Source organism: Symphalangus syndactylus, chromosome 8, assembly GCF_028878055.3.
Source record: "Symphalangus syndactylus isolate Jambi chromosome 8, NHGRI_mSymSyn1-v2.1_pri, whole genome shotgun sequence".
Lineage (NCBI taxonomy): Eukaryota > Metazoa > Chordata > Mammalia > Primates > Hylobatidae > Symphalangus > Symphalangus syndactylus.
The window spans coordinates 40,687,113-40,714,573 of record NC_072430.2 but is presented as its reverse complement, the minus strand read 5'-3'; the positions used below and the strand labels follow the sequence as shown (position 1 = coordinate 40,714,573).

General features: G+C 38.8%; 1 protein-coding gene across 7 annotated transcripts in view; it reads left to right on the top strand.

The window, feature by feature from the left end:
• Positions 1–24,319, top strand: part of GPATCH2L (G-patch domain containing 2 like) — a 68,326-nt gene extending 44,007 nt beyond the window's left edge. For 2 of the 7 annotated variants that reach the window (XM_055288700.2, XM_055288703.2), the window contains exon 10: positions 5,538–24,319. In XM_055288700.2, the coding sequence (XP_055144675.1) occupies positions 5,538–5,698 (161 nt within the window). In that variant the 3' untranslated portion in view covers positions 5,699–24,319. Of the gene's footprint in view, positions 1–1,513; positions 3,373–3,717; positions 4,548–5,537 lie in introns of those variants that run through there. The other 5 variants (XR_010122347.1, XR_010122346.1, XM_055288705.2 and 2 more) reach the window with 5 other exon arrangements.
• Positions 24,320–27,461: the final 3,142 nt, after the last annotated feature.

Genomic DNA, 27,461 nt, shown 5'->3' with positions numbered 1-27,461 from the left:
TCTAGAGTTTGAAACCCTATATTCCACTATCAGCAATCTCCAGTCATCTGAGCTTTTGTTTTAGCACAGACAGGAAATTAGGTCCATGTTAATGAAAGTCCAGGTGAAGTGGCAGTTCAGTCAGGCAGTCACACGGGGTTATTTACTTTCTTATCTTGCATACAGTACAGTACATTCTTACTGCTTTTATAAGTAGAATGCTAATATTTTACTGGTCATGACATTCCTAATTAAAAACAATTTTTTAGGCTAAAACTTTTCAGTTTTTTTTTGTGTTTTTTTTTTTTTTTTTTTTTTAACAAAACTAACACTAATTGGTAGAAGCCAAAATAGTACTTCTCTTTGGTGGGGAGCAGTGACCAAGAGAGGGCACAAAGAAGCCCTCTGGGCTGTTGGCAGTGCTCCATATGATGAACTTGGTGAGGGTGTGTGGCTGCTTACATAGGTAGAATCTGGAGCTGTGCACTTAGGATTGATGTCCTTCACTGTGTGTATGTTATCCTTCAGTGAAAAAAAGGGGAGAGTTATGTATTAATATTTCAGTGAGAAAACTGGATATTGAATATACCATTGAATATTTTATTTTCTTTAGAAAATACTACCTATTATATAAATCAGAACAGTTGATAGCTGAATAGAGAGTAAACCTCACACAGATGGGGAGGGAGCCCTATCCTCTACCTTAACTTAGTAAGTTTTGGTGAACTGTGAAATTGTCCTCTTTGAGCTTCTGTTTGGGAAGTCTGCTTGATGGTGGTTCATACTGGACGATCTTCATCACAGGTCTGATGATTATAGTACTTTTTTTTTCAGTGCTTTCCACATGGCCAGGCCCTGAGCTGAACACTTTGTAAACATTATTTCACCTAATCTTTGCAACAGCCTTATAAGGTAGATGCTGTTTTTATTCCCAGTTTACACATGAGAAAACCAAGGCTTAAATCACTTCCCTGAGGCCACATGGTTGATAAATTGCAGAGCCAAGATCAGACCGGTTTCCTTGTGACTCTAGAGCTGTCCTGCAGGTGTTCTTCTTTTCATATATATAACAAGATCAAGTCCAGACTAGGACTGCACATCAAAACTCAGATCCTCATTCGGTCTGTGGTATTGGAAGCATTAAAAGAAAACCACCCCTCTTTTATCTTTTTGTTCTTTTTTTTCTCCTTAATATCTAGCTTCTATTTTTAGCTTTTAATTGTTTATAAGAGAGGAACCACTGGGAAGAGTTTAAAATCCTTGTTCCATATTCAGGTTGGGAAATGTATGTGTGTGGAGGTGGGTATTAAACAAGACTTGAGCATTAAACATTTCCCCTCCTGAGCCCAGCTCCTCTCCTCTCACTTGTTGACTAAGCCCTGCTTCACTGAGCATTTTCTTTTTTTTTCTACCCACAAACCTGAGTGCCCCATGGAGGTGAAGGACATAGCCTGAGTCTGTGCCATCAGTCAGTAGAACAAATGGGCTTGCTCTGCCTAACATCGGGCCATCTCGGATTCCGCCTCTTTTATAGGAATGAGTGATGAAGAGAGGTGCGTTCCGCTTTGCCGCTGTATTAATACACATCAGGGGCCAGCTCCTGGCACTAAATCACGCTACTGCATACATCTGTTATGGGACTCTTCACCAGTGTGATGGACAAGACTGCAGATAGAGGCTTCCTTGTGTCATTCTTTATAGGATTTTCCTAAAAGAATAAATAGCTCAGATCTCTGCCAACACTCTCCCCTGTCACTGTGATGAATTCAGCTTCTTTCTTAAACATGCAGCCACAAATCTTTTCCCTTTTTCCCCTCCCCCACTGGTAGAAAGTTTTGAGTTGAAATTGACTGAATTTAAAGATATTAATAAGGCTAGAGAGGTGAAGAGCAGGAAGAAACAGCATGTCTTCCTTGCCTTTTTGTACTAATAGTAACAAAAGGCCAAGGAAAAGACTGTAAATGACCATAGGGTTGTTAAATAGACCCATCTTGAAAGTGTAGCACCTTTATTTTCTTTGTATCTTCATTCTCCCCTCCTTTATGGCTTTCTAGCTTGCAGGCGTCTAGTGCACAGAACCACACCCTGGATCTTAGTGAGCAAGCATGCTAACCGGCTTCTGAGACTTGATACACCAGAACGGGGATTTCCCTGCAAGTGTCTCCCTCATGCTGAAGTGAACTAGCTGAATATGCTCTTAAAGAATGTAGTCAGAAAAGAAAAAAAATGGATTATCTTCTCCAAAATTTGAGACTGAGTAGCTGTAAAAAACATAATAAACCCAGATGAAAACCAGACTTCGTTTTCTTGAAATGATTTTCTTCATCAGAATGGTAGATCAGAGCCATTGGCGTGCAGATTCCAATCCTTTAAAAAGTAAACACATGCCTTTTGATAAAGTGGAATTGAGGTGATCAGAAATTCTGTTGAGAACCCAGCTACTTGTGTGAGTATATTTTAGCTATCCCAAAAACTTTTTCTGACCTTTCTCTTTCTGGGGTAGGATATGTGTGCTTAGAGTATCATTCAGAAGGGTACCTAATAGTTAATCTGTTAATTAGTTACATCAGGTTTCAAATACTAGGTCAGTGAGATAAGAGAGAGAGAGAGAGAGATTTGAATTGTCAAATGTATTGTCAGATGCATTCACAAGAGCAGGACTGCTTATCTGCTTTCCTCACTACTGCACCCCTAGCATCTAAATGAATACCTAGCCCATAGAATAAACCCACTGATTATTTGTTGTAAGAATAAGTTAATAGAATCTTAAAGTTGAAACAGAGTGATTCCTGATATATTCTAACCACATGGTTGGATTCAGTAGTTCCATTTTAGGATGTCCCTTTTCTCGGGAGTCATAGGGCAAATTCTTATTGCCCACTGTGTCTTTTTAAATGTTTTTTAAAATTAAACATGTTTCTTAGTAAATATTGAATGGGTGTAAAAGAACATTTATAGCAGATGTGTAAGGAGTAAATAAAATACAGCAAATATCCATGTACCTACCATTCACTTTAAGAAAAAGTTAAAATTTTCTTTTTTAAAAACTTTAAAAGTTTTAGAAAGTTAAAATCTTTAAAAATCTTCTCCCTGCTCTCCTCAGAGGTAAAAGTTATTCTGATTGTTTTTTATCGTTTGTCATTCTTTTTTTTCTTTCAAGTAGTTTTAGCAGACATATGTATCTTCAAGCAATATATTGTCCAGTTTTGTTTTTGAACCTTGTATATATGAAATCAAAGTATGTCATATTTTATGTTGCAGCTTTCACCGGGTTCTGTTTTTGAGATTCAGTTATGCTTTGTCCTGCCAAAAATCTGTTTCAACTGCCATGTATATGGTATTCTATTGTATGAATATGATGAATATGCTATAATTAAATGTTCTTGATGAACATTTGGATTGTATTCCTGTTTTATGCTATTACGGAAAATACTGCACTGTTCTCTGAGAGAACAAGTGCAAACATTCTTTTAGGCCACTTCCCGCTCATTAGGATGGCTATATCAAAAAACAGAACGTCAGGTGTTGGTGCGGATGTGGAGAAATTGGAACCCTTGTGTAGTGCTTGTGGGAAGGTAAAATTGTGCATTGCTGTGGAAAACAGCATGTAAAAAAACAGTTCCTAAAAAAATTAAACATAAAACTACCATATGATCCAGCAGTTCTGTTTCTGTGCATATACCCAAAAGAATGAAAAGCAGAGACTCAAAATAGATTTTTGCACACCTTTGTTTACAGCAGCATTATTTGCAGTCGTCAGGGTGGAAACAACTCACATGTCCATTGCTGGATGAAAGGATGAACACAATGTGCTATATATATACAATGGAATGTTATGTAGCTTGAAAGCCTTTCTTATTCAGAATGAAACTCTGCCACGTGCTACAAATTGAATGAAGACATTTGCTAAGTCAAATAAGTTAGACACAAAAGGAGAAATATTGTGTGATTCCACTTTTATAAGCTACTAGAATAGTCAAATTCATAGAAACAGAAAGGAAAATAGTAGTTGCCAGGGGCTAGGGGAAGAGGGAAATGGGGGGAATTATTGTTTAATGGGTACAGAGTTTCCATTTGAGATGATGAAAAAGTCCTGGTGATAAATAGTGGTGACAGTTACACAACAGTGTGAATGTACTTAATGCGACTGAACTGTACAGTTAAAAATGGATAAGATAGCAAATTTTATGTATATTTTACTATAATAAAAAATAGCAAAAAAAAAGTTTTTCTAGGGTAGTGCTTTTTTCACTGCAGTTTGGTGATCATGTAGGTATAGTTTTTTGAAATTTATTACCAGTTAAATATGAGTGAGTATATGTGCCTGAGTTTGTTGTGAGTATGTGTGTATGAGAGAGAAAAAGAGAGAGATTTGAGTTGTCAAATGTATTTCCTGCTGCTGTGGTGAAGTTCCAAAATGTTTGAAAGCTGTTGCTCTCAAGAAACTCTTGTATATAGAGTAACAGCTTTCAAGATATTTTTACATTAGCCCACAATAAGAAATTCATGTTTGAATATGTGTGTTGGTTGTACATGTAAATCTGAAATAAATCCTGGGTGCACGCTGATACTTTCTATTTTTTTCATTGAGAAAAAAAAGTAATGGTCATGACCCACTAAATTGATTTTGTGACCCACAATTTGAAAATTACTGTTCTAGGTTACATTTCTGGGAGTGGAATTATTGGGTGACAGGGTAAAATCCAAACTTTCCTAGATTTTGCCATATTTTAGGATATATTTGTTCTCAGCAGAGTGGGTGGAGATGATGGTGTTTTGTGCCACTCCACTCAGGGGCATTTGGAAATGTGAAGTAAATGTTTGTTTGTCACAATGACTGGGGAGTGTTCCTGGCATTCAGCAGTTAGGATCCAGATCGGTAAGTGTTCTGAAGTATACAAGACAGCCCTGCACAAGCCATGTCTCCTGTCCAGAATGTCTTTAGTGATCTCATTGAAAAATATTGGGCCTAATTGTGCTCTTTTTCTACATTTTCCTTGTTGTATGGTATATATTTATTGGTAACACTGCCCTATCGGAGGCATGGGTTGTGGCAGGAAGAGCGTGGGGTTTAGAGTCCAGTATCTGTGCTTGAATCTTGATATTTATCCAGCTCTGTTTTATCCCTGAACAATTTATCTGATCTCTCTATACCTTAGCTCCCTGATCTAGAAAGTGGAGATCACTATGAGTCATCTCTATGAGTATCTATGAGTAAGGGTTTGCATTAACAAGATCATGAGTATTCATTGTTTAAGCAATATACACATAAGTACTTAATAAGTGATTTTTACTACATTATGAATGCATGCTACTGAATTTATTTATTTGTTCAATTGAACCCATTTTCTCAGATTAGGAAATACTGTCTTATTTAAATCTTGTCTTTACTTTTTTGTAGAGTAAAAAGAGGTACCTTATGTGACCACTTGGGTTACTAGGACATGAAGTATAAGGATTAAGAAAATTTTGTTTCTAAGTATCTCTCATTCTAATTTGTCTTATTCTAATTTATCTCCCCTTGATGTTTTTGTTCCTCTCTATTGTAACCTTACTAGTTCACATGGATGCAGTGGAGCCAACCACACCAGCATCACAAGCCCCCAAATCACCCAGCTCTGAGTGGTTGGTGAGGACCTCTGCAGCAGAGAAAGCCACAGACGCAACTACTGCTACATTTTTTAAAATGCCACAAGAAAAGAGCCCTGGATACAGCTAGAGAGCAAGACTTCACCCTCCAGGAGCTGACTGGGTGTTGCTGAAGCAAATGTTGGACTTTGTGTTAGATAGTCTTGCATATCTTAATCGACATTCCCAGTCCTTTCACCACCAGAACCAACTCCTCTTTCAAACACAGCAGTGGATTCTTTCTCTCAGAAGATCATGTTGTGGGAATCTTTTTTTTTAAAGTAAAATATTGAGGCAGCAATTTTTTACAAAAAGGTCATCCTCTGCTCTATTTGTTACCTTGTTATTGCTGTCTCAACATTTACTACAGCTCCATTTACAGAGCTGTTGCTTTTTTGCAGTTGTCTTTGTTCTTGAAAAACCAGTAACTGCTTCTGCATACCTTTTGTGTAGAGCTTTTAATATCATTTGAGGAAGTTCGAAATTTGTAGCCAGTTCCAAACAAATTTAAATACTGAGTTGAGGCCTGTATGGAATTGTGTTCGCAGGAGATAAGGCTTGCCTTTGAGCCTACTCTTGATTCACGCAGAGTGCCAATAAGATAAATCGACCAAGTTTTGGGGCCTCAAAAGAGACACCAGCAAGTGGGCCTTGAGAACTTCAATTTTTTTTGCAGATTGTCTGCAGAAACTCAGACAGCTCATCATCATCAGCAGCTGTATTGTATTTTACCTCATCTTCAGAGTTTCTGTTCTACTGAAAGAGGACATGTGTATATACACACACACACAGATTGGTGTAATGGAGAAGATGGTTTAGGTATACAGCAAGTTTAAAATAGTCAGTGGATTGTGTCTTACTACTTCATGTCCCAGTGTGAGCCTTTATGTCCTAAGCAGGACTTTATTGTTAGTATTATAGGTTAATAACCTGCAGCAGAAATTCATACTCTATTATAATAATGGCTTCTTGGGGCCATGCTTTGGGGAGGTAAATTGTCTTTTTGACAGGGCTTTATACTTGGTGTGTTTATGATGGCCCAGCTGCATGTGGAGTTATATATACAGTCGTGCCTCAAGTTGGATGCTACTTTGTCAAAATGAGAAATAAGTGATGGCCTGGAGCTGCTGGAGAGAAGCCATGCTTTCTAGAAAGTATTATCAAGAGTGTCTGTCATTCATTCAGGGGCCTGGCTGACAAAAGGGCTCTTTTTTTTATACCAATGAGTATGTTTACTCTGAAATACATAGAAGCTCTTGGTGAAGTGCTCCCTGCTCTGGTCACATTGTAGAGGGACTCGCACTCATGCACCTGCTTATTTTCTGTATTAAATAGGTGCGACATGGGGCAGCACCCCCTTCCCCTAAAGTGCGATTGCCCCTGTTTCCCGTACGAAGTGTAATGATGGGTTGCTTTATCATATTCCCTTTTAAAATTATAGTCCTTATCAGTGGAAACTCCAGATTTCTTTATCGAAGGGAGGTGGGTGGGCATGAATTTAGTTGGAAAAGGGGACTTGAAGCTAAGTTTACATGGCACTTTAAGACTGAGAACATGTCAATTGTTCATAATCAGGAATATGGTAGAGGGAGAGCAGGTGGAGATGATGGGACGGGAAAGTGCTGAAACCAGCCCAGCATGCCCGTGAGTCGCCTCTGGTTCTCACGCAGCAGTGTGTGTGCTCACAGGGACGTTCCACCCCTGGTTCTCATGCGGTAGTGTGGGAGAGTGCTGAAGCTGGCCCAGCATGCCTCTTAGTTGCCTCTGGTTCTCATGCAGCAGTGTGTGTGCTTACAGGGGTGGAGATGATGGGACGGGAGAGTGCTGAAGCTGGCCCAGCATGCCTCTGAGTCACCCCTGGCTCTCATGCAGCAGTGTGTGTGCTTACAGGGACTTCCCAGGCTGCACTTTCCTTCTCTGTGGGCTGCACCCATAGAAGTATAGAAAATATAATGTCTGTTGAATATAAAATGGTACCACTGAATTGTTTTAGTGATGAGGTTAGATTTTGTTGTCATGTGCATTGTCACCATAGTGACCCATGGCATATATTTTTAACATACTTGGTTGGGTTTGAGAGAAATCTGTGGACATAATTTTTTGTTTGTGTCAAGCTCTATGACTCATGCAGTGATTGGTCCCATGATCATGGCATATTAGTGAAAACCTCCAAAGGTCAGGTGGCCAAGGTGTTCTCACATTTTTTCTATATAACTTGTTCCTAATAGTCTGCCTTTCTACCTATGATTAAAAATAACTTTTATATACAACATTATTTACATTTCAAACACCTCTACGAAGTCATGCCATTTTAAGGAGATGAAAACAGCCACAGAGTTGAGTGACTTGCTCCAAATCACATAACTAAGCTAGGACTAGAATCCCAGACTTTCAGATTTTCTCTGCCCTGGGTTATAATCTCTTGTTTTTCAGTGATAGACCTGAGTCAGTCTGAGATGCTTATTTATGAAACGATATACCATGAATATTTATTATCTTTCTTGGGCATGCTTTTCTACACATTTTGAATACTTTCAATAGGGATTACCCAAGAATGCAACATCTACCTGTAATAAATGGGGAGAAAATTAGTTGCCTGAGAGAATAGAATGTTAAGCACACAAATACTTTCCAGCACAGGGTTATAAATTGTGCTCCTCATTTTAAGGTGCTGTATGTGCATGTTTAAAGAATTATTAATCAATGTACTCTGCTTGCTTTCTGTATTAACCAGTTCCAGAGGATAGCCTTAGAAATGAGTGTATTTTGAATCTTAAAGTTTCTTTATATGCAGCACAGTGTATAATGTCATAAGTTAAGAAAAATCTATTATCTTTCAAAGAAGTTACATAGTTTCAAAAATCAGGTTTTGTAATCAGTGTTGAAAAAACTCTGAAATATGACTTACTTTGAGGATGATCCTTGAGCTCATGTATTTGATCTGCTCAAAAGTAATAACTAAAGTTGAGTTAAACAGTTTTTATTTATTTCAGGGTTCTGATTTTTCTCAGCTGGCTACACAAATGGCCTGTCTGAATCCTAATTTTGTGTGTTTTCCACGATGGGCAGAAGTCAGAACATTATCTGCGTCTGTGAGGATCATTAATAAAAAGTTAGTTTTAATTATGAGTTTAAGGGAATTTTAGATTATTTTTCAGATGCGGTATTTTAAAGGAACGAAACTCTTGTGTTGCCTTTTGTTGTTGTTTCCTAGAGACAGGTTCTTGATCTGTCACTCAGACTAGAGTGCAGTGATGTGTTCATAGCTCACTGTAACCTTGAACTCGTAAGCTCAAGCCATCCTCCTGCCTCAGCCTCCTGAGTTGTGAGGACTGTGGAAGTGTGCCACCACTCCTGGCTAATTTTTTAAGTTTTTGGAGAGATGGGGTCTTGCTCTGATGCCTGTGCTGGTCTTGAACTCCTAACCTCAAGCAATCTTCCTGCCTCAGCCTCCCCAGGTGTTGTAATAATATAGGTGCGAGCCACCATGCCCAGCCTTGTGTTGCCTCTTGGTAAGAAATAATAAAAAGAAATTAGTAGCTTGTTTACCTGGTACCAGATTTGGAGGGGGCTGAGTATAATTTTTACTGAGTGGTATGTGTGGTTGTAAAATAGGTCACATTTAGCCTTGAATTGTTTAGAAATCACATGCAATTCAAAATTGAAGAGGACATTGCTGGGCTATGAAGTAGGCTACTAACAAGGCTATTTTTGTAGCAAAATGGCCAAAAGCTGAAATAAGTCTTCTTAGTCTGTGATGCTTGTAGCATCCTTTGTTAAGTAAAGCACAACACCTTGGACAAGTAACTAGTTATGACTTCCAAGTAGATTGATAATAGCCTTGCATTTTGGAGTTAGAGACACTGTAGCTGTATCTATATACCCATAATATAGCCTGGGAAGTTCTGTTGCTGCAGAGTTATCATTAAAGTCACTTGGAATTGAAAAAGATACAGAGTATTGAGACAGGAACTAGGCTGGCACAGTCATTGCTGATGCGATGGGTTCTCCACTTTGGCTCCAGGCGAAGGCTCCTGGTGGTGATGCATGGTTGATTTCAGGTCTTTGTTTCATTTTGGCTTCATTACTGTGGTTCTGAGCCACACCGATTTTTCCCCCTGGGGAGAAGACCACGTAAAAATCTCAGCATTAGAAGCTGTGTTCAGTGCCCTGTATGTCTTGTGAACCTTATCTGAGCTGGGCTGAGAGCAGAGTGGCTTACTCTAGCAGCTGTGGATGCAGTCTAGTTGGAGGCATGGCTTGGAGGATGTCATGGTTCATGCGATGGTTGGAGGGATGGTAAAAGCAGTTAGCTCTTGTCAGCTGCTTCCCTCTGCTAGTGCTTGAGCTGCCAGTTTTATTTGTCAGTATTTCCTTATCTCTCACTCCTGTTGTGAAAGGTCAGAGTTACTGTCACTGGCAACAATTTCTCCCCTTAGAAGAAAACTGGTACAGAGGGAAAGGGTGAGGAAAATGGTGAGTTCTATCACTCAGAACTAAATGCAAGTGGCACAGAGATGCTTTCTCCTGTGTTAACGTCTCCAAAAGATGAACATCAAATGCTCGGAAACAGCAACATCAAAAAGAAGGAAGATGAGAAGTATTGTTGAAGAGTAGGGACTACAGGGTTTTTTTTTTTTTTTTGAGACGGAGTCTCGCTCTGTCGCCCAGGCTGGAGTGCAGTGGCGCAATCTCGGCTCACTGCAAGCTCCGCCTCCCAGGTTCACGCCATTCTCCTGCCTCAGCCTCTCCGAGTAGCTGGGACTACAGGCGCCCGCCACCACGCCCGGCTAATTTTTTGTATTTTTTTTAGTAGAGACGGGGTTTCACCGTGGTCTCGATCTCCTGACCTCGTGATCCACCCGCCTCGGCCTCCCAAAGTGCTGGGATTACAAGCGTGAGCCACCGCGCCCGGCCGGGACTACAGGGTTTTTAACAAGTCCAGCAAAACAAACTTATGGCCAAAAGAAGACATTTTTCTATCACTGCAAGTAGACATATTTTTCTATCACTGCAAGTAGACATCATAAATGCTTGGTAAAATTGCCAGATTTAGGGAATAAAAAAATTTTAAAGTACAGTATCGAAGAATGGGGCATGTCCTGAAGACATTCAGCAAAGAAGCAATCTTGGCAAGGTGGAGAAGTGGGAAGCAGCGGGGAAAGGGAGATGCCCAGAGCAGGAATTCTAAACGTGTGGTCCCTAGGCCAACAGCATCAGCACATCTTGCCCTCACCAGACCTACTGAATCAGAAACTCCCAGCGCAAGGCCCAGCAGTCTTTAAACAAGCCCTCCAGGGGGCTTTGGTGCATGCTCAAGTTTGAGAACCATAGGCTTTGCCACAGTTAAAAAGATGTTTTAATGGACTGGTCTCCTCCTAAGCTCTGAGGTACTCTCATATTCCCTCCATAAGTAAAGAGGGTTTTTTTTTGTATAATTCTTTGCAGAAACTGTTAATGTCTTTATTTCTCATATTTTTTTTCCCCTACAAGCTCCTGAAAGATCTTTTTGAAAAATTGACAAAGGATGCTATCAAGGGCTATGTTTAGGTGGATGGAAATAACCTTTTGAAAATGGAAAAAGCCTCGGTGTGGTGACTCACGCCCATAATCGAACACTTTGGGAGGCCAGGGCAGGAGGATTGCTTTATCGCAGGAGTTGAAGACCAGCCTATGCAACATAGTGAGACCTTGTCTCTACAAGAAATTTTAAAAATTAGCTGGCTGTGGTGGTGCATGCCTGTGGTCCCAGCTACTTGGGAGGCAGAGGCAGGAGGATCACTCGAGCCCAGGAGGTTGAGGGTGCAGTGAGCCATGATCTGGCCACTGCACTCCAGCCTGGGTGACAGAGCGAGACCCCGTATCAAAAAATAGATAATAAAATAAAAATGGATAAAAATATAACAATGAATTATTAGTCTATGAATGATAGTCATTTTTCACAATTGGCAGTAAAAATGTGATTTGTGTAAGGTATGAGTTTACCATATTTGTTCGTTAGATCTTAGTTTCAAGGGAAAATATCATGTATTTTCCAGCATGATAATGATGAATCATTTAAAGTACGGCTCATAAAAATGAAAAAAAAATATTGGAAGAAAAAAACACCTTGGGTACATAGGTGTGAAATACCTGTTGAGTTATTGGTAATCTCTTGCTAGGACTGAATCTCAGTACTTCAGAGCATGTAAAAATCAATTTTCTGTGATCCCACTTAATCATATCGTGTTGTCTTTTTTTAGATTTCAGCTAGCAATTCTGCAGGGGTTGGAGACCAATAGCAATATCATGCTTTTTTGTTGTTGTTATTGTCTGACTCGTGGATCCAGCATTTCAGAATATGGTACTCTAATCTTAAGGCTTTGAAAAGAAAAGCATGGCCATTTTTTCTTCATATTTTACTTGTATTAATTGGGCTGGGTCCTAACTGGTTGCTGGAGCCCAGAAATCCAAGTTCTGTCTTTTCAGGGAATATGCATAGCTAAAGAGTTCATTGTGTTTGCACAGGTATACTAGGAGTTCTCATTTCCTCAGATGCCCATGTGTGTAGGCTCTTAAGGTCTCATTTCAATTTTTGCAGTCTTTTACAACACCACACAATTTTTCTTTTCCATCTTGAAGACCAGTTAAAACTACCTCTGGCCAAAAATGTTAGTGTTACTAGATATTATCAAGGTGTGAGACCAAAAAGTTAGAAGGCTTTAAGATGTGAATTATATAAGTTAATGTTTTCTTTCTCTAAAAGTTCTGACCCTTGCTGACCCCTCATTCAAATGTTTTTAATTGAAAGGGGAAAGAAAATATCAGAGAACTTAAAGATGGCCTTCGTGACTTTGACTCAAAGTCAACGCATTTCATTATGTGTAGGTCCTACACCTTGCTTCCTCAAGCGGGCCATGAAAAAAATCTCATGACCGTGCAAACTGATGCTACCCCAAAATCATGGTAACGATTTGAATTGCTCTCAGTATTGATCTCAAACTGCCTCCTGTTGTCAGCAGCTTATTGCAAACTGGCCATTCTAAACCCTTTTACCCCCACCTTCTCTCAAGCTCAGCAGTTAATCCCAGCCCTCCCCCCACCACATTACAGCCTCGGGCAGAACTTCCCACTTAGACACCCACACACACACCCTTCCTTATCTTCGTGCCAGTGCCTGTCCTGCCCAAGACGAATCCCTTTTCCTGTGCCCTAGGACCTCTCCCTTGATAAATGACTTGATCTAGCTACAGCCTCATACTCCTGGCACATTCAGCATTGCATTTAAACATGTTCAGATACTCCTGCTTCAAACAAAAGACTTTTCCTCAACCCTTTGAAAGCCTGAGTACCACTAAAGTATACTGCCCTTATCTGCACTCTGTCCATTCTGCAGTCCACTGAGGCAGTGGTTTTTAACCCTGGCTGCATGTTAGGGTCACCTGGGAAGCTTTAAAAAGTCCTAATCCCTGGACTGGACCACAGAACAATTAAATCAGCATGGGGAGGTGGGGATGGGTTTCAGTCTTTAAAAAGAAGTGTAGCTGAGGCTGAGAACCATCACTCTAAAACCTGGCTGCTACCCTTGCTACCATTAAAACTGTTCTTGCTGGATTCACCAGTGACTTCTACTGTCAAACTTTAGCCCATAGGTTGATTTTTATGGTACTGATGCTATAAACCACTTCCTTCTTTGGAATGCTCCCTTTCCTGACCCTACTTTCCTGATTTTTTCCCACTTCTTTGCTCTTTCTCAGTTTCTCTGGAGTTGTTTGGTAGATCAGTCTAGCACAGACTGGATGCTGGTCTCTGCCGCCACCTCCGTTACTTCAGTGAACACCTGTATGCCAGTGAGTTCCTTTGCCATTACCACCTTAATGCACCAACTTAAAAGCACAGATTAGAGTAAAGCATTCACATTTATTACTTACTGCAGGCTTCTAGGAAAGCATATTAAAGGTCTCTGGTCCTCTCACCTCCCTTGTTCCTCCTTCAAGCACAGTGAGGTAGGAGGAATTGCTAATTAGATTAGTGAGATTCTAAGGTGGGTCACTTCTGTTTACTTATGAGATGCTATTTATGAAAAGATGGCCTGGACTGTGTTCCCTCTTCTGCTTTCTCCTCTTCAGGGTCTTGGACTGGTAAGGGGGCCTGTGCCCAAAAGGGGCTCCTCCACCTAATGCTGTCTTTAATCTGTGGCTTTCTGCTGCTGGTTAATTTTTTAATTTGGCTTCCTCATGCCTTTTTGGCTGTGAACTTCGTGTTGATTTTTATCAAAGAATTTTTTATTGGGGCATCAGCACTAGCCCTATGAATACAGTGAAACTTGGGGTTCCACTTTCATTAGAAGTGACCCTGTGTGTTCCTGATGTCTTTGAATCACTAGTTTCTGATTCAAAATATGGGGTAGGTGGATCTGATTAGTAGTCATATGCCTGTGGTCCTGGCTGGGAAGTCAGAATGAGGTTATCTGGAAAGTTGAGCTTCCTCACACATAGGAAGGTACTTCAGATGCTGGACAGCCAATAAGAATAACAAAGGTCCACCAGAACCTTTGCCCCAGTCACTGATTGAACAAACATTTACTGAACACTGATGAAGCCAAGTCCTCCTCGGGGACCTCTTAGGGAAGAGGGTAACTGCCCTAAAGCAGAATACTCCTGGGCCCCTTAGATATACTATCCTTGAGACTACTAGGTCCCTGTCCAGAGTACCTAATAATAATGGCAAATATGTACTTAGTGGTCTGCCATTTGGAAACATCTCACTTATTCAGCAACTCTAAAGGTAGGTACTTTTATCTTCGTTTTAAAACAATGAAATATGCTTATAGTTACAGACAAACTTGCTCAAGTCATATATCTATTGTCAGTCAAGATTCAGATTCAAGTCTGTTTGATGTTAAAGAGTGTTCCCAACCAATACCTCTGCTGCCTCTTTTTACAAACTGAACTGTTGGAGGGCATGTACGTATGCATAAGCTATGGGGCCACTGGGCCATGGGCCAGTGTCTGATGAGACCTGTTTATTGACTTGCTTCTCCTGGTGGGCTGTTTCTCTACCAGGCAACTGTGAATGGGCTCATCCCTTCTCTGTGCGTACATCATTGAAAGGAGATAGCCGGTTTCTGTGACATCCTCTTACAACAACCTAGTTTTGTTCTTGAGAGTGACCAGAGCAAGAGAAAAGTCAGTGAGATCCTGCAAACCTATGGCAATAAAAAGGTATTGTTCTTTGTGTACCAAGGCACAACTGGTTCCTAAGCTAGGAGGATATGTGTTCTGAGATGTTAATGTTAGTGATAGACTGTTTTCAACACCTTGGTAAACATTTCTTTAACTGTTAGCAAAAGCTGCCTTAACAATCTTGGCTTTTAGAAATGCCCCTTCATTCATCAGATGTGTATAGAACACATTTGATGCCAAGCACTCTGCTAGGAGCTGGGTATACGGAGAAGGAAGGCATTCCTGCTCTCATGATGTTCATGGTCTTCTGAGGAAGAGATCAGAAAAGCAAATATTACAATGTAGAATGAAATAAGAATGACAGGATATTTTGGCAGCAAGGAGGAGGGCACTTTAACTCAAACTGGGCAGTGGAAGAAGTAAAAAAAAAACACTGAATGAAATCCTGAAGGATGAGCAGGAGTTAAGAAGAGTGGATGAAGCCCTCCAAGGGTAAGAGCATGGTTTGTTCAGAGCACTGCAAGTGTTTTAGTATGGCCCACATGTAAAGCTTACAGAGGAACAGAGAGAGGAAGGCAAGAGACAGGAAGTGAAGGGTCCTGTGTATACTGGCTTCCTTATTGAGTTGGAGAACTATTGCAGTATACCTCTGCTAAGCTCAGGGTGCATTCGTGGAAACCCTACTGCAACTGGCCCATTGTGCATACAAAGCTGGAACTGAGATGTGAACAGATTTGCATTGCCTTGTTCACCTTCCGTGGGAAATATAGCCAGGCCCACTTATTGGTAAGAGCTACTGACATGTTAAAACTAGGTTAAACTGAATTGGAAGTAATGCTTTATTTGGAATCATGGCTGACTGATTCCATTACATATTCTAGCATGATACCAGTCTGAGGTTATTCCCCTTGAACCACCGACTTAGTAGAGTACAATGCACAATGTGATTGTGTTAGTTCCTTGTACTATTCTTCAGTGACACAGTTGTTCAACTACCAGTTAAGTTTTTTGGGCTTTGTTTCTCAGTAGTGACAATAAATTTGTGTTGATCTATTTACACCTTTTGGACTGAACACCTTAGCAATCTTTGATACTTTAAGCCTACAGAAAGTGCCCATGGGATAAAACCAATCTGCTGGCTCACACTAAGTTCTGATCCCATGATTTTGGTCTCATTAATACTATACTGTAAAAAAAGTTAGCTAAATCTTTTGAAACTGCGTAAAAGTGAAATAAGTGTGAGTTTTGGGCCAACGTTTTTCCTGAACAGGTTCTGACTGACCAGCGTTTTAAATTAGGCGATGTAGTCTAGCTTTTGTACATAGAAATAAGAAAGTGACTTTTATGTTCCATTATTAAAATAGTATAGGGAGGACAGGTAAATATACTAATTTTTCATTGCTCATAGTAGAGAAGGTATATTGACTAGTGAAACAGAGGATTATGGGGATCATATGAAAACATGATTAAAGAGATTATCACTAGAAGAAAAATTCAGACTGCTAATTATGAGAAAAAACATGTATGCACAATCAAATCACAAAAATGAAAGATGTCTAAAACCATAGAATAGGAACAAATGTACTTGTCATATTAATAAAAGTAAACTTACCTGTAGATAAAAGGCAAAAATGTCAGCAAACACTAATTTCATGTTATAAGATTCAGAAAGGTTGAGCAAAAGTAAGCCAAGCAAACACAAACAAGAAAATGAGTTGTAGTCTGCATATCAGGCAAGGTTGAACTTAGGGAAAAAGAACTGGGAAAAAAAAAAAAAAAAAAAAACACTACATAATGCTAAAGGATGTGACTCACGAGATAATAATGTTTTGAGATAATCTGTGTACCAAATAATGGAAAACCATTTATGTATTGGAAACCATAGGAGACACAGGAAGAAACAGAAATACAATGTTAGTTGGATATTTTAATTCAATTCTGTCAATTCATGACAGATCAAGTGGATAAAAAACTAGGACATGGGATGATTTAAATAAGATACAGAAGATCTAGTTGATACATATTAGACTTTTACCCTAAAAATGATAACTACACTTTATCCATGAGACATTCCCCCATTTGACTGTGTATTAGAGCATACAGAAAACATAAGTTTCAGAACAGAGAAAAGGAACAACAGATGGCATTTGATGATAAAAATGCAATAAACATAGAATTTGAGAATAAGTGGTCAGAAAAAAAAGTGCAATAAATTAAAGCCAGAAAACACTGCTCATCTGCAATCCAAAATGTTTTTAAGCTCTTCAACTATTCTTGGGTTGATTAGGAAATGCAAAGCATTAAACAAGCATTTCATATCCAAAGTATAAACTTGTTCCTCTGAGATACAAATAAAACAGTGCTCAGAGGAAAATTCATTGCCCTAAAATTTGTGTATTAAAAAATAAGATACATGTTGTATAACTCAAAATATTAGGAAAAGGAATCTTTTAAAAGCAGGCTAAAAGAATCAAGAAAAATTAATTAGAAAAATGAGGAAACAGAATTAAAGCTAATTTTTAAAATATGTAGTAAAATATGTAACATTTTAGCTAACATTACAAGAAGAGAAGACAAAATAAGAATTACCGGGTACTGAATAAGAGCCATAAAATATACTTTGCTCAACTGTATGCAAACAATTTAAAAACTTGGATTAAATGGATAATTTTCTAGGAAGGTATAATTTGCCAAAAAATGACATCAAAAGAAATCTAATGTAACAATTGTCATAGAAGAAATGAAGTATTTCAATTAGCATGACAGACTAAATACTTTTAAAGACCCTACCAATGAAAACAAAGAAATGCATTTGGAGGATTAACAAAAATTTTTTTATTTTACATTTTAAAGCATGAAATGGAATTTATCGTAAAGACATGTATTTTATAGAATCCAAGCAAAAGCTGACCAGCCAGAGATAAAGTGAGGCCAGCTCAGGGAATGCGAGCAGTGGCAATTTATTCCCTCTGGTGTTCCATGTTAGCCTGACACAGAGCCCCCTCTTCACATTCTCAGGAGCTCTTGATCCAAAACCTTTTAAAAAAAAATAATTTTAGACTTAACAGAAAAGCTGCAAAAATAGATTTCCTCTGTACCCCTCTCTCAGCTTCTCCTAATGTTAACTTACATACCAATGGTACAATTATTGAAAGTAGGAAATTAACATCGGCACAATCCTATTAAGTACATACTTTATTTGAATTACAGCAGTTTTCCCAGTAATGTTGTTTTTCTGGTTTGGTATTCAATCCAGGATCCATATGTACTTGGGTCTTTCTGGGTTTTCTATTCTGTTCCACTGGTCTACTTGTGCATGGTACCACACTGTTTTAATTATAGAGACTTTCTAGTATGTTTTAATGACTGGCAAGGCTAGTCCCTCTTATAATTTTTCCTATTTGTTGTGCTTCTGGCTATTCATACATGTTTGTTTTTCCATATGAACTTCAGTATCAACTTGTCTAATTCATTTTTTAAGGTACATTGATATTTTATTGATATTACATGATATTAACTGATTTAGGGAGAACTAACATCTTTAAAATGTGGAGTCATCCTATCCAAGAACATAGGATGTATTTCCATTTATTCAAGACTATTTTGTGCCTTTTCAGCAGTGTTTTAAAATTATCCTTGTGTAGGTTTTGTGCATTTCTTGCTAAGCTTATCCCTAAGTATTTAATTTATTTGCTAGTAAATGAGATTTCCTCTGCCATTATGTCTTCTAACTGGTTATTGCTCTCTCTATAAAAGCTACTGATTTTGTATGCTAATATATCTTGCTACCTTACTTAATTTTTTAAAAAAATAAACAACAGAAATTTATTTCTTATGGTTTCACAGTCTGGGAAGTCCAAGATCAAGGTGCTGGCTGATTCAACGTCTGGTGAGAGCTTGCCTTCTGGTTCGTAGATGACACCTTCTAGTTGTGTCCTCACATGGTGAAGGGGACTAGTTAGCAATCTGGGGTCTCTTTTATAAGGGCATAAATCCCAATCACTAGGGCTCCACCCTTCTAATCTAATCACCTCCCAAAGGCCCTGTCTTCAATACCAACACTTTGGGAGTTAGGATTTCCACTTGTTTTTGGGAGACGCAAACATTTATACCATAGCAGTCAGTAACAAACTCTTTTTGTTTTGCAGCCAAAGGTCAGTCAGTTTTTATCCTCTTAGCTTAGTATAATTTAAGCCCTAAAACCATGAAATGCATGGGAAAGGTTTTTTTTCTTTTTCTTTTTCAACTTTTATTTTAGATTTGAGGGGTACATGTGCAGGTTTGTTACCTGGGTATATTGCATGATGCTGAGGTTTGGGGTATGAATGACCTGTCATCCAGGTACTGAGCATCCTTACAGAATTCTTTTACTTTTGAAGTTAGTTTTATCATTGGTCCTCTAGAAAAACAAACAAAAGAAAACAAAAATTATTTCTAAACACCCAGAAGAATGATAAGAAATGAAAAAAATCTATAGAAGTAAAAAATGATGTGAAAGCTTAAACCTGGGAAAGCAAGTAAGACAAAAGCCATCTTTTACCTTGAAGATATCTACTAAGCCCTGATTACCCTGAGCCTCTGTTGTGCTGACTGAGATGGGTGCAGGAGGTAAAGCAGGGCCTGCTCAAGGCAGGAAGTTTAATCTGAGATCTCCCACAAAGTGGGGACCCTCCAAGTGCTACCCTTACTGTATAAAGGTAAGCACTAAATAAGCCACCAAGCAGAAATAACAGGAAGGAAAATTGCCTTTCTTGACCTTGGCCCTGGGTGGAGGAAAAGCTGTTCCTCTCCCACCAACCTAAAAATGTTTAACAAGTTGTCCCTTATATAGAGGATTGGGGCTCAAATTTATACTACTTGTATGGTGCAAAATACTGCATGAGGAAATTTAATTTACAGTAGACCCAAGCCAGTTGTAACCCCAGATAACTACTAGAAGCAACCACAAATTCTCTCTGGAGGAATGAACCTTCAATCCAGGTATCAGATAACTCTCACAGATAAAGTTATGAATATGAACAACTTAAGCCAATAAATTTGAAAGCTTAGACAAAATTCCTAGAGAAAATAATTTCTCAAAACTCATTCAGGGGAAATAGAAAGCTTGACTAGTTTTGTAACATTAAACACATTTAGTAAGTAGTTCAAAATCTGGGCCTGTGTACTCTGCAGAAAGACTTTATGGGACCCCCAAAATGCCATCAGTTTTTTTTCTGGAGCTTGACACATTGATTGTAAAGTTCATTTGGAAGAACAAATGAACAAGAGCAGCCCAAGGAAACCCTTTTAAGAGAGCACTTGGTAGGAGGAGGGCTAGTCCCACTACATATTAAAACATAAAGCCTTAACTCTGAAAGTGTGGTATAGGTTCATGCATAGATCAATGGAACGATATAGAAAATTCTGAAACAGGCCCAATTGCATATGAAAATTCAGGATGCAATAAAGGTGGTGCCCTAAGTCAGTGGGGGAAAAGATGGATTATAAAAATGAATGGTGTTGAGGTAACTGGACATAGTTATATAGCTACATATAAATATATAGCTATACAGGAAAAAGTGGATCTGTGTCTCACACTATGCCAGGATAATTTTCAAAGCGATGAGAGATTTAATTGTACAATTTAAACTATACAACTACTGGAAAAAAAAAAAAGATGAATTCCTCTGTGACAGGGGTCAGCAAGCCACATAGCCTGTAGGCCAAATCTGACTGACCCAGGGCCTGGTTTTGGGCTGCTGCAAGCTAAGAATGGTGTTTTGTTTTTTCTTCCACCTTTAAAGTGTTCAATAACAAAAGAGGAGACCATGGAACAGAGACTTTATGTGGTCTCAAACTCTAAAATATTTACTATCCGAACTTTTATTTAAAAACTGTGGACCCACGCTTTGTAACCTGTGTTAGCTATTGCATTATAATGCCACTGAACTCAGCTGGGGCACCTCTGCTCTATGTGTCCCTCATCTCCTTGGACCAGTACAAAAATATACTCCACTACTTTGGTAGAAGGGAATGTAAATCCACATGGCAAAGGATGGGGATATAGGGAACGGAAAAGTTTTGGGACCAATAATGTACTCTTCTACACTAAATACTACTAAAAATTTAGATGCAGTAAGAGATATATTTGACTGTTGAAAAAAAAATCTTGCATGCATATACACAGTAAGCAAACTAAAATACAAGTGATAACCCAGAAACATGGTTGCAACTTACATCACAGATTAAAGGCTAATACTCCTAATTTATAAATAACATAAAAGTAGAGAATTTCCTGTAGACCACTGTGGAAGAGATGAGCAGACAGTTCACGGAAAAAATGCAAATGTCTCTCAAACGTGAAAAAATGCTCAATTTTCCATATAGTCGATTGATTTTCACAGATATTCTTATCATCCCCATTTAAGAGACAAGGAAACTGAGTCATAAAGATGTGATGTATTATGCTTGAACACAAAAAGCTAAGAAGTAATGGTGCCAAGATTTGAACCCAGTGAGGCTGGCTCTAGATGAAAGACTAATTTACCATGACTAAATGAGGCTTATTTCAGGGATGCAAGAATCATTTAATATTAGGAATAGCTGGGTGTTTCCTTAATATGGTAAAATATATTTATCTCAATCCAAAGCCTGCGTCGTGCTTAATTGAGAATACCAGAAGCAATTTCATTAAAGTCAGGAACAAGAAAAAGATGTCCACTAATTATCACTATTATTTAAAAATGTTCTGTAGGATGTAGGCGAAACAATTAGACAAGTGAAAGAAAGATACAGAAATCAGAAGAGAAAATTATGATTTTCAGATGATAGTGAGTTTTTTACTTAGAAACTAAAGAAGACTAACCAGACCTTACAAAATAAGAATTTAATGAATTAATTTTCAGAAATCAGTAGCTTTTACAGGTACAATGTCTAATTTCAAGCTCTAAGGGAAGAAAATACCCATTTTATAATAGCACAAAACATAAATGATAACATATTTAGGAATAAACACAAGAAATATTATTTGTAGAAAATGTTAAAATGCTAATGAGAGATGAAACAAGACCCAAACGGGAAGATAAACTACGTTCTGGCATAGAAATATGCAGCATCATAAAGATATCACTTCTCTCAATTACAAATCTAATGTGACCTTCAATAAAAATACCAATAGAATTGAAAAAAATTACATAAATTGATTCTAAAGTTCATATTAAAAAATAGTGATAGAGGGAGACTACTAGATATTAAAATTTATACATCTACAGCAATTAAAACAGTGGTAATAATTTGTGAGTAGTCATACAGATGAGTGGAACAGAATAGTTCAGAAATAGATCTAAATACTTACGAGAATTGAGAATATGATAAAGGTGGCTTTTCAATCAGTGGAAAAAAGATTAGTCAGCAAATGGGGTGGGAACTACTAGGTAGGGCTCTGGTGAAAAAAATTAAGTTGGATCTATACTTCACCTCTTATACCAGGACAAATTACAGACAGTCTAAAGATTTAAACATAAAAAAAAAATACTTTTTCTGAAAGTACAAAAAAAAAAAGGAAAGTTATTTTATAACCTAAGACTGGGGAAGGCCTTTCTAAGTATGACACAAAACCCAGAAGCCATAAAAGAAAAGATTGCTAGATTAGACTTCATAGAGATAAAAAATTTCATCATGACAGTAGCACCGTAAGCAAATGCAAATGAGAACTTGGGCAAGAAATGTGTAACTCTGCCAAGATGAGGGCCTAAGTTATCTAAAATAGAAAGAGTCCCTATCAATAAAAAAGAAAACACATTAGCAATCCAGTATAAAAATGGGGAAAGGAGATTAACAGAGACGTTTAATAGAAGAGAAAATACAAATGACTTTGAAGCATACGAAAATGCATAATAATAGAAGTTTTTTCCTACCAAAAATAATAAAGTTTGTTAACACACTATGGCAAGTGTGTAGCTAAATAGATGCTCTCATACATCGTATAAACTAGTGCAAACTATATCTTGGCAGTATCTTATTAAAATTACAAAGGTTCATTACATTTTTAAACCCAGCAATCCTAGGAATTTGTCCTACAGATACAATTGTATCTATACATGTGAAATAACATATGTCAACATGAAACTGTATAGAAAGATGAATATCTAAGTAAAAAGGTTTTATTGGGGAATAATACACAAGATGTGGGATTGCAATCCAGGTCATACATACAGACAGACCAAGGTGTTCTCCAGTATGTCTAGAGAAAAGGAAAAGTTTAGGGTTTCATTGGGGAAAGAGGAGGTTATACAAGTCGTTTTGAAAGAAAGTCATTGGTGGGGATAGTGTCTTTTGAGAGCTGGCAAGTGCTGATTTGTGAGTGGTGGCAGTTATTGAGTGAAATTTGTGATCTTAAAATTATGTTTTGTTCGATTGGCCTTGCATACGAGTCAGTGTGTCAGGCAAGTGTTCTTAGAAAAGTGATTAGCTGCCCTGCCATCCTTGTGTGACTTAAGTGGTAAGCTTTGATTCGTTTCTGTTATCAGGCAAATCGCACATGAAATCCCTCCTTTCATAGCCTTCCCTGGCTCCATTTTGTCAGGGTTTGACACAAGTGACTCCATTTTGAATCTGACAACTTTCACATGAGCAACACTAACCATTAGAAGTCACCAGAGGTTAGTCAGGTTCAGTCCTCACACAAGGAAGGCAATTACACAAGGCTTTAATACCAGGAGGTTGGTCATTTGAGGTCATCTTAAAGAGGCTGCCTAACACATGGGTAAATGTTTTAAAAACCTAACTATATCTGGCTTTCAAGAGGCATACTTTGAGTGTTAAGAGAAAGATTGAAAGTAAAAGGACGATAAAAAACACACCAACCAAAAAAAGGCTGATATAGCTATACAAATCATCAGTTGAGATAAATGTAAGTCAAGAAGCATTACTAAGGACACAGAGGAACATTTCATAGAGATAAAAAGATAAATCTACCAGAAAGATATAGTTTGTATTTTAATGCAACTAATAATATAGCTTCAAAACATAGAAAACAAAATTACAGACCTAGAAGTACCTAATAGTACAAGTAGTCATTAATAATATGGATGATTACAACAAAATGAATAATAAATTTAACCTAATTGATGTCTATAGAATACTATAACCAGCAGTGTCAGAAGAGGTATTCTTTCCAAGTACCCATTGAATTTTTACCAGAATTTATCATATGCTGGTCTTTAAGTCCCAACAAATTCCAAAGAGTAAATCATCTAAAATATGTTCTCTGACAAAAGTGAAATTACTCTAAAAATCAATTTTTTTAAAACCCCAGAAAAGCCTGAAATATTTAGAAATTAAACATTATAATTCTAAATAACTGATAGTTCAAAAATAAATTACAATAGATGTTAGACAATACTTTGAACTATATGGCAATTTTTAAATGACATCAAAACTTGCATTAAAAAGGCTAAAAGTCAGTCCAAGTGCGCATCTCAAAAAGTAGAAAAAGGATAGCAAAAAACCCAGAGATTGGTTCTCTGAAAAGACTAATAATATTGATAAACCTCTAGCAAGACTGATTTTTTTTTTTTTAAAAAAAAGTCAAAAAAAAAAAATGAGAACATAAGCCCCAGGCTGGGATAAAATGTTTACAAAAGACACATCTAATAAAAGACTGTTATCCAAACTGTAAAAAGAACTCTTAAAACTCAGCAATAAGAAAAAAAAAGCCCGAGGGTGGAGCCAAGATGGCCGAATAGGAACAGCTCCCGTCTCCAGCTCCCAGCCCCAGCGACACAGAAGACGGGTGATTTCTGCAATTCTGCTTGAGGTACCGGTTTCATCTCACTAGGGAGTGCCTAACAGTGGGTGCAGGACAGTCGGTGAAGCGCACTGTGCGCGAGCCGAAGCAGGGCGAGGCATTGCCTCACTCGGGAAGCGCAAGGGGTCAGGGAGTTCCCTTTCCTAGTCAAAGAAAGGGGAAACAGACGGCACCTGGAATATCGGGTCAGTCCCATCCTAATACTGCGCTTTTCCAACGGTCCTGGAAAACGGCACACTAGGAGATTGTGTCCCACACCTGGCTCGGAGGGTCCTATGCCCACGGAGTCTCGCTGATTGCTAGCACAGCAGTCTGAGATCAAGCTGCAAGGCGGCAGCGAGGCTGGGGGAGGGGCGCCCGCCATTGCCCAGGCTTGCTTAGGTAAACAAAGCAGCCGGGAAGCTCGAACTGGGTGGAGCCCACCACAGCTCAAGGAGGCCTGCCTGCCTCTGTAGGCTCCACCTCTGGGGGCAGGGCACAGACAAACAAAAACTCAGCAAGAACCTCCACAGACTTAAATGTCCCTGTCTGACTGACAGCTTTGAAGAGGGTAGTGGTTCCCCCAGCACGCAGCTGGAGATCTGAGAACAGACAGACTGCCTCCTAAAGTGGGTCCCTCACCCCTGAGCAGCCTAACTGGGAGGCACCCCCCCAGTAGGGACAGACTGACACCTCATCCAACCGGGTACTCCTCTGAGACAAAACTTTCAGAGGAACTATCAGACAGCTGAATTTGTGGTCTCACGAAAATCCACTGCTCTGCAGCCACCGCTGCTGACACCCAGCCAAACAGGGTCTGGAGTGGACCTCTAGTAAACTCCAACAGACCTGCAGCTGAGGGTCCTGTCTGGTAGAAGGAAAACTAACAAACAGAAAGGACATCCACACCAAAAACCCATCTGTACATCACCATCATCAAAGACAAAAAGTAGATAAAACCACAAAGATGGGGAAAAAACAGAGCACAAAAACTGGAAACTAAAAAACAGAGCACCTCTCGTCCTCCAAAGGAACGCAGTTCCTCATCAGCAACGGAACAAAGCTGGATGGAGGATGACTTTGATGAGTTGAGAGAAGGCTTCAGATGATCAAACTACTCTGAGCTACGAGAGGAAATCCAAAACAATAGCAAAGAAGTTAAAAACTTTGAAAAAAAATTAGAAGAATGGATAACTAGAATAACCAATGGAGAGAAGGGCTTCAAGGAGATGATGGAGCTGAAAGCCAAGTTTCGAGAACTACACGAAGAATGCAGAAGCCTCAGTAGCAGATGCGATCAACTGGAAGAAAGGGTATCGCTGATGGAAGATGAAATGAATGAAATGAAGAGAGAAGGGAAGTTTAGAGAAAAAAGAATAAAAAGAAATGAACAAAGCCTCCAAGAAATTTGGGACTATGTGAAAAGACCAAACCTACGTCTGATTGGTGTACCTGAAAATGATGGGGAGAATGGAACCAAGTTGGAAAACACTCTGCAAGATATTATCCAGGAGAACTTCCCCAATCTAGCAAGGCAGGCCAGCATTCAGATTCAGGAAATACAGAGAACGCCACAAAGATACTCCTCGAGAAGGGCAACTCCAAGACACATAATTGTCAGATTCACCAAAGTTGAAATGAAGGAAAAAATGTTAAGGGCAGCCAGAGAGAAAGGTCGGGTTACCCACAAAGGGAAGCCCATCAGACTAACAGCTGATCTCTCAGCAGAAACTCTACAAGCCAGAAGAGAGTGGGGGCCGGTATTCACCATTCTTAAGGAAAAGAATTTTCAACCCAGAATTTCCTATCCCGCCAAACTAAGCTTCATAAGTGAAGGAGAAATAAAATACTTTACAGACAAGCAAACGCTGAGTGATTTTGTCACCACCAGGCCTGCCCTAAAAGAGCTCCTGAAGGAAGCACTAAACATGGAAAGGAACAACCGGTACCAGCCACTGCAAAAACATGCCAAATTGTAAAGACCATCGAGGCTAGGAAGAAACTATAGCAACTAACGAGCAAAATAACCAACTAACATCACAATGACAGGATCAGATTCACACATAACAATATTAACGTTAAATGTAAATGGGCTAAATGCTCCAATCAAAAGACACAGACTGGCAAACTGGATAAGGAGTCAGGACCCATCAGTGTGCTGTATTCAGGAAACCCATCTCACATGCAGAGACACACATAGACTCAAAATAAAGGGATGGAGGAAGATCTATCAAGCAACTGGAAATCAAAAAAAGGCAAGGGTTGCAATCCTAGTCTCTGATAAAATAGACTTTAAACCAACAAAGATCAAAAGAGACAAAGAAGGCCATTACATAATGGTAAAGGGATCAATTCAACAAGAAGAGCTAACTATCCTAAATATATATGCACCCAACACAGGAGCACCCAGATTCATAAAGCAAGTCCTCAGTGACCTACAAAGGGACTTAAACTCCCACACAATAATAATGGGAGATTTTAACACCCCACTGTCAGCATTAGACAGATCAACAAGACAGAAAGTTAACAAGGATATCCAGGAATTGAACTCAGCTCTACATAAAGTGGACCTAATAGACATCTACAGAACTCTCCACCCCAAGTCAACAGAATATACATTTTTTTCAGCACCACACCACACCTATTCCAAAATTGACCACATAGTTGGAAGTAAAGCTCTCCTCAGCAAATGTAAAAGAACAGAAATTATAACAAACTGTCTCTCAGACCACAGTGCAATCAAACTAGAACTCAGGATTAAGAAACTCACTCAAAACCGCTCAACTACATGGAAACTGAACAACCTGCTCCTGAATGACTATTGGGTACATAATGAAATGAAGGCAGAAATAAAGATGTTCTTTGAAACCAACGAGAACAAAGACACAACATACCAGAATCTCTGGGACACGTTCAAAGCAGTG